This window comes from Drosophila elegans, unplaced genomic scaffold (assembly GCF_018152505.1).
Source record: "Drosophila elegans isolate 14027-0461.03 unplaced genomic scaffold, ASM1815250v1 contig_119, whole genome shotgun sequence".
Taxonomy (NCBI): domain Eukaryota; kingdom Metazoa; phylum Arthropoda; class Insecta; order Diptera; family Drosophilidae; genus Drosophila; species Drosophila elegans.
The window spans coordinates 7,418-15,799 of record NW_024545483.1 but is presented as its reverse complement, the minus strand read 5'-3'; the positions used below and the strand labels follow the sequence as shown (position 1 = coordinate 15,799).

General features: G+C 37.6%; 1 protein-coding gene across 1 annotated transcript; it reads right to left on the bottom strand.

Moving 5' to 3' along the window:
* Positions 1-1,797: 1,797 nt before the first annotated feature.
* LOC108141577 lies at positions 1,798-7,027 on the bottom strand. Its single transcript, XM_017265023.2, has 2 exons — positions 6,524-7,027; positions 1,798-2,540 (listed from the first exon to the last, which is right to left on the bottom strand). The coding sequence occupies exons 1-2, from the start codon at positions 6,994-6,996 to the stop codon at positions 2,084-2,086; spliced, it is 930 nt and encodes a 309-aa protein (XP_017120512.1). The 5' UTR covers positions 6,997-7,027; the 3' UTR covers positions 1,798-2,083.
* Between the last annotated feature and the right edge of the window lie 1,355 nt (positions 7,028-8,382).

Here is an 8,382-nt window from a genome sequence, read left to right as displayed (position 1 = left end):
GGCAAATGCCTCGGTCGCATTGTGGATGTCCTGCTGATATGTTTGCATTGATTCTTGGAATGGTCGCTTACTCCGGTAAATTCGTTGTGGGCGTAGCCCGAGGATCTGAACAGCGCGCTCGTTGATTAGAGTGAGTGCCTTCGAAGCTGTGGTCAATGAGTGACCGAATCACTGTAGTTTGACCGGTGAGGTGATGTCGTTGTGGATTTGCACAATTTGCGGTTGCGAGAAAAATGTTTTTACATTTAACAAATGTAGCAGGGTGTGATGAAGATTTCCACACTGTAAGCAATTCCTGCTTCTATGGAATGTGAACACAACTGCCCTTGTACGTGCTGGCAACTTTGAGCTTACCAGGCTGACGTGATGAAGTATTGCGTGCTGGACTGGATGGCGATCTTGAGACTAGTGAACTCGTTGATGCAGACTATGGTTATATTGGGCATGTGTTTGATGTCCATAGAGCTTTCCTTTGTTATGACAGAGAAGTCGAACAAAGCGTTCATGAGATGCATGAATCGCAGGTGGGGATTTTTAAAATGTTTTACAATAAGATCCCATGCGGTATTGTAGTTGTTGTCCGTTAAATCCATTTGGCGAATGTCCTAGTCTTGATCAGCAGGCGCTTGCTTTAGGATGGGGAATTTTTGGATATTTGATAATGAAGAATTTTTGTGGACAAACATCATGAAACGCAGCCCAATCAGTGTATTTGCCCGAGAAGAAGGGTGCCGGCAATTTGGGGAGTTGAACTTCGAAACCGAATCCCGATGCTAAGATGTGTGCATGTTACTGGGTTACTGGGTATCAAGCCTCACCCTCTGCTTCAATTAAGCAAAATGCTTTAATAAACTCTTCCTCAAAGCTGCAAGCTAGGACGGTGATAAAATTGCAACTTTTTTTTTAAATCCTATTAGCCACAAATCTAGCAATTTTTCATTTTTCTTTCGCAATTTTAGCATCTTAATTACAAACGATCAATTTTTTATTTTTCGTTGGAATTTTTGCCTTTTTTACACCTATTTAAAATTGATTGCACAAATGACGATTATGGTTCACAACTCAGTGATTCCAGTCACTCTTGTGCTGTGTTGTGTGCTTGCGTTAAGATGCCAAAAGTTAATGTAATGAACTCCTCAGTTCATGCAATGGATTTGCAAGGACTGCACTGATACATACATGCTGTGTGTATTTTAATTCCGCAATAGGTACAAAAATCTATGATGTTCGTCACCACGCCGGCTCAAAAAAAACATGTGGCTACGATGGGCGCATTTACCCAAAAATAGACGTGCCTTTTCTTCGAAAGTCAACAAAAACGGAGGAACAGGAACCGGCACTATGCCTTCACTTTGCCAAACACTGTGGATCAGTTTTCAGCTCGTAAAGGTGCTGCAAATATTAAATTGTCCAAAGTTTACAAATATATGTTGAAAACGAAAAATTTAACGATTTAGCATTTTTTTGGCAGTTTTTAAATATTTTTGGCAATGCATAGAAGCCACCCAATAAATAGCTTAAAATCGGCATCGCTCAAATGCTTTTAATCATCATCACTTCAATGTTTTTTAACACACAAGCATATAAATCAAAATTGAGATGTATTAAAGAATATTTAATTTTGGCAATAGCTGCAAGGATATTAAACTTCGGCTTGCCGAAGTGTACTTTCTTTCTAGTTTTTAGTTCGTTTCATTTAGCGGTTGGCAGGGGTACTTCTCGCTCTTTGCTTGAAGTGCTGACCCCGCAGCTCGGCAGATGGCGCCACCTAATACCCGATTGATTTCTAGTGGCATATTTAATTTGAACTTTCTGATAGTCGGAACACTCGTCTACAGCGTTCTTTTTTCTTTAATTTTAAAGATCGTCATCGACCTTTGTATCGTCAATCGGCATTTGATGTTAGACCCTGAACTCGGGTAGTTTTTAATGGGAGTTGGGTGAATTTTTAATTTAATGTCGTGATTGCATACAGTTAAAAAATATCCAAACGCTGAACTTGGTGCTTAGCTGTATGGGTGTCAGATACAAATGCTGTCGAATAATGAATACAAAAAAAAAAGTCTTAGTTTCTAAGAGACCTCTACAACGTCATCTTATAGGTTGTACCATTATTCGCCAAAGGTCGCTGGTTGATTTTCATTTTTTTCTTGTTCAGCTTGTACGGAGCAGAGTTTCGCTCCTCCGGGGCCGCAGTATCATAAGGTGTCCGCACAATCTCCGGCAGGTGGGCATAGTACACTATCCGCTCGTTACGAGGCGGTATAGCCGGATAAGGCAGATCCGACTGCTTGGAAAAGCCGTACTTGCTAGTGCCGTAGAAATCGATCGGCGCCATGGGCTCGTCGATGTATCCGCGACGCATTTTCGCATAGTCCCTCACTGACGGCGAGTCCGGGTACCGGTCCGGATAAATAACGTACGGATCCGGGTACTGCGGTATCCGGGGACTGTAGCTATCGTACGGATCGAAGCGCTGTCGGTGCATGTACATGTCCTCAAAGTACTGCGGATAGTTACGATGATACTGCTCATCAAATCTGAAAAATACAATTTGTTAATTACTAGTCAGGCAACAAAGCTCGCCAAGCCAAAGATTTAAAACGCGTTTACTACAATAATAAATAATGAGTCAAAATTACTAGCAAAATGTTTCTGTTGCACACAGCTTATTTTATGCACCCTCTTCATTTTTAAAACTGATTAGCCAAAAAACGTTTGAAGATATGACAAAACTAAAATGCAACTTTGCTTTTTTAAATCTTTTAAATGCGTTTCAATGGATAATATCAATTTTTCTGGATAATTTTTCTGTTTTTCTATTTCTTCGGTATGCCGAAGTTTATATACCCTCGCAACTACTGCCTTAATTAAATATTTCTCAAAACGTCTACATCTCGATTTATTTGCGTGTATGTTTAAAAACATTGAAGTTATGACGATTTTTATGTCAATTATTCGTTCGTTCCTATGGCAGCTATATGAAATCCTTTACCGATTTAAATAAAATGAAAAACGTAATTCTGAAATTTAAAGCTATTTGCATGAAACTTTCCCAAAAGTTGTCTTTCTATTGCAGGTAGTATATAAGTCGGAGCGAGCCGGATCGGACGACTATAGCATATAGTTCCTATAAGAGCAATCGGAAAAATAAATAAAAAAAATTTTAACTTTGCTGTTAGAGACTAGTTTGCGTAGAAACGGACGAAAAGACGGACAAAAGGACTGACGGACATGGCTAGATCGACTCTCCTAGTGATGCCAATCAAGAATATATATACTTTATAGGGTCGGAAATGTCTCCTTTACTGAGTTGCAATCTTCTGACTAAAATTATAATACCATCTGCAAGGGTAAAAAAATATTGATTTCCGTTGGTATTTGAAGATATGTATAATAAACGGCGAAAGTCTCAGATTAAATGATCTAGTTGGTAACTTATAATAGGAGGAGTGATGGAATTCCCTGTACACTGAACTCCACACACCTTACCAACGAATAGATGTACACTGTACTATAGCAAAAGGTATGCGATCTTCCCTTCCAAAATCTCTATGGGAGTATTGGGAGTATAGCATTCCACATCATTAAAGTGTGTTACTGCAAAACGTGGACGCCTTTTTTGAGTAAATAATTAAAAATTACTTATGGATGCATTCAACGGACCATGTTGATCAGTAACACGTATGTATATGGGTACTACCAGGATCGAGTACGCGACATTCGTACGACTTAAAACGAAAAAGAAAATGAAACCAAACTGTAATTAAAAATTTTTTTTTACATAATTAACGCATTTAATAGGCACTACTTTAGTTACAAACAAGAAAGATCGCTATAGTCGAGTTCCCCGTTTATTAGATACCCGTTACTCAGCCAACAAACTTCAACCTAAGTATTTCCTCTACAAAACAATCGAAGTTTAGGTGGCGCCATCTGTCGAACTGCATAGCCAACACTAGAAGCTAAGAGCGTGCATTGATCCTGATCAAGAATATATATACTTTATATGGTCGGAAACGCTTCCTTCTACCAGTTACTGTATGTAACTAATCAACTAATTGTTGCAAAATGAAAATTATAATACAAATTCAACTTTAACGTGAAAAATATAAATAAAAGATGTTAGTTGTTAAACTTTTTTTTACGAAATATCATTTAGATAAGTATTAGCTATAGGTGTGAATAAAATAAATTACAAATTGTAACACAAAACGTAAAAGAAGTAAAGAAAACAATGAAACGTCACTTTTGACGCTGTCAATAAATTCTTTGCAAAATGCAAACACTGCTTTGAAAAGCACAAAAGAAAAACTAACGGGTCCGAAAGCTCGAAGACAACAAATCGTCGTTTTTGTTTAACTGGACTTTTTTGCAATGCCTGGAAAACGTACTGATGATAATATGATTCACTTAGTTCATTTTCATTTTACAAATGGAAAAACAGCAAAGAAGTTGGCTGAAATGTTTAGTATTAACCTTAGAACAGTTTACAACATTACGAACCGCGCTGAAAATGAAAACAGGCTGGAATTAAACAGCTCAAAAGGCAGACCCGAAAAACTTTATGACGAGTGTTAAAACCAATTGAAAATAAACCGCAAACAAGCCTTCGAGAATTGGCGAGTGACATTGTCATAAGACCGTTTGCCATGAGACAGTGAGGAAAGTACTGAATCGTCGCAAGTATTCGTGGTATGTGGTAAGGAAGAAACCTTTACTGTCTGCAGTAAATATTGAAAAACGTCTAAAGTTCGGATTATTAAATTGTAACAATTCGCCGGAGTACTGAAATGTAATTTTTTGTGACGAGACTAAGATAATTTTGTATTATAATGACGATACGGCAAAAGATTGGCGAAAACCAAATACAGCCCTCCAGCCAAAAAACATTGTGCCTACTGTTAAGTTCGGCAATCTTTCAGTTATGGTGTGGGCTGTATATCATCCAAAGGCGTTAGAGAGCTGCACATATTTAATGATATAATGACCACGGAGTTCTACTTGAACATTTTACAAGAAAAACTGAACAGAAGTGCCCAAAATTTTGGCTTCATTGAACCCGAAAACAGCAGCAAACTCAAATACATGCTCTACCAGGATAATGATCTAAAGCACAAATCTTTTCTGTGTCGCACCTGGACTCTTTATAGAAAATTTGTGGGCATTACTTAAGAAAAAGGTGGCAAAACGTGGCCTTCTTCTAAACACGCCTTGATAAAGTGAGGAGTGGCAAAAAATGCCTGATTTTTACCACATAAACAAACAAATTTCGCCGATGTCGCGACGCCTCAGGGCAGAAGTGGATGCTAATGTTTTAGTTTGGCAAAGAATAATAAAAATAGACATCAAACATTTTCTGTTATTTTCAGTTTTTGTTAATTTTGTATGTTTTTATTTATATTTTGATTACTTTTGTGGTTAATTTCATTTAAGAAAACATGGATGAAAAATATGGTAAAGAACTGAATATGAAAAAAAGAGCCTATCTCAATAAAATATTATGTTGAAGTTAAAATTGTGTTACGTTTTTCATTTTGCAAACAATTAGTTGACATACTGTACTTTTCAACGAATACAAAATACCATTTTCTCTACGAGTAACGGGTATAAAAACAAGGACTTGTTGGTTTTGAGCTATTGAAAGAAAACACTGCATCGCGAACGCGACAGAAAACGAAAGTCATTTTGAGAAACGCGAAGGTCAACAAAATGTGGCGAGTAATTTGAAAACCAAAACGGTCAAGCCATAGTAAAATAATGTAGTTTTTAATTTATAGACTTTATTTTGAATTATAATTCTTTTTTGAATTATTTTTCAAGATTTATCAAAATTTGTAACGCGACACAATTTGCACTTAGTTTTAGACAAACATTTTTTCATAAAATTTTATTTAAAAAAAGTATTTATTTTACACTTATAAATGTATGAATATTAACATTATCAAGGAACGCATGTTTAATAATCAAAGAAATAGATATTTGTATAAGCGGGCCTTATAGTCATTCAGCTTTTTCAAGGTATTTCTGACGCTTGGCGGGATCGGTTCAAAATTTGTTCTACATAATGTCGGGATTATAATTTTTACTCATCTGCGTAAAAAGTAAGCAATACTAAAAAAATGTGTTTCAACTTACTAACTTACGATGGAGAACGCGACAACTAATGGGTGGAATTAAAGTTTTTTGGAAGGCAATTCCTTTTTTTCCTTTAAATATAAATATTTCTTTAACAATATAAAAAAAAATTTTTTTATCAACTTCTAATTATTTTGTCGTGGTGGACCTTTTTCTGGAAATGCCCATATACTATATTTGATTAAACAAACTTCTGATCAAAAATATGTGTAAACAATCGAGCAACTATGTCGTTGCTGCTTATGTTAGTAATTTCTGGTGTAACTCCTATATCGGAAATGTTTGTAAGCTGACCTAAGCTATTTGAGATCGCTTTTTGCATATTGATCAACGAAAATCACCATTATCGATATGTTTGCAATGGCTCGAATTTATGTACACTCACCGGTCGTATCGGCGGATGTAGGGATCATAGGACCTGGAGGGGTATGTGGGCATATTGCTCAACAGCTTGCCAGAGTAGTCGCCGTACCAGGGCAGGGGCTTGGGGACGATGCCACTGACTGGCCTGTTCAGAGCCGCCAGATTGCCGTCTCCGTGTATCTTCAGTGCTGAAGTGGCACCCAACTCGTTGTCGGCAGCATAGGGATCCCGATCTCGATCTCCCGTTCGACGCGGAGCCAGGAAGTACTCGTAGTCCTCGTATCCAACGGGGGGCTTCTGGTAGTTCATGAGCTTGTGTTGCGCCGGGTCCAGCACTCCCGTGGTGTCCACCTCGCTGTCCTTTGCCTCCATGTCCGGGCTGCGGCGGAGGTCCTCAAAGCCGGGGTTGGCTGATACGCCGGCGGCCAGCAGCAGTGGCACACAGCACAGCACAACCTGGACGAACTTGATATCGGACATGGCGCAGAAGTACATGCCTCCGATGCCTCCGGGGTGCCAGGTTGAAGTGTTCCTCTAATCGCTGCAAAACTCTATCGAAAGGTTGGGCATTAAACGCTACAATGATTCGGCGACATGGTAAGTTGAACTTCAAAGCGGATTGTTCTGGCTGCTCTGTTGGCCATTCTATTGGAGCAGTCAACCGCAATATTGCGTTCCCCGATTTCACCGCTTGCACAAAAAAAGCATAAAAAGCCCCATTCCCTTCAGAACTTTTTCCGGTACTAGTCTCTGTGCTAAATACATGTGAAACATAAATTTAGTCACAACTCAACAAACAGGTAAAGCTACTTCCCATTTACTTATTTATTTATCATTATAAAGGTTGCATCCCAACGCTAAAAGTTAAAAAACTTATAAACGCGATAGTCTCAAAGTGTTACAAAGTAGTAGAAAATGCTTACTATTATTAAATAAAACTTATATCAAGATCAACTATAACCTAGGTCGACTGTTTAGTAAATATTTGATTTAAATAAAGGAAGTTTTAAGATGTGCGGATAGTTTTAATTTAAATTGTGTGGCGCTGCTTATATTCTTTAGGTAATAAGGAAGATGATTGTTTCGCAAGTCAGAGATCTGGGTCTTCTGATTTTTTTCAAACAAATAATTTGGTTCTTTTTTCAAAAAAGTATATATATTCTTGATCAGCATCACTAGTAGAGTCGATCTAGCCTTGTCCGTCTGTCCGTCCGTCTGTCCGTCTGTCCGTCCGGTTCTACGCAAACTAGTCTCTCAGTTTTAAAGTTATCTGCATGAATCTTTCCCAAAAGTTGTCTTTCTATTGCAGGTAGTATATAAGTCGGAACGAGCCGGATCGGACGACTATAGCATATAGCTCCCATAAAAACAATCGAAAAATAAATAAAAAACAATCGGAAAAAAAAAATAAAAAAAAATTATAACTTTGGTGTTTTGAAATTTTTTTTTTAGTTCTTCGAGATATGGTAATAGTTAAATATTTCAGAATTGAGGTTTAAATTTCATCAAAATCGGACGACTATAGCATATAGCTCCCATAGGAACAATCGTATAGCCGCCATAGAAACTATCGAATAATTAAACTGCAAATCATCAAAGCTTCAATGTTTTTAAACATACACGAAAGTAAATCATAATTTTAACGTTTTCAAGAGTATTTAGTTTTTGAAATAGCTGCAAGGGTATATGAACTTCGGCTTGCCGAAGTTTGCGTCCTTTCTTGTTTTTTTTTTTATTTTATCGACTTCCTCCTCAATTTTCTCACTTGGTCTATAAATCGACTTCGACATTGCAAAATAAGTCTATTTTTGTGTGAACAAGAAAGGAAGCAAACTTCGGCAATCCGAAGTTCATATACCCTTGCAGCAGCTATTGCAGAAA

Bases quoted from the DNA above. Each gene is read 5' to 3' on its own strand.
- LOC108141577 (XM_017265023.2), bottom strand. From the start codon at position 6,996: ATGTACTTCTGCGCCATGTCCGATATCAAGTTCGTCCAGGTTGTGCTG. The intron at 2,541-6,523 runs GTGAGTGTACAT...TGTATTTTTCAG, and splicing joins TACATCCGCCGATACGACCG to ATTTGATGAGCAGTATCATC.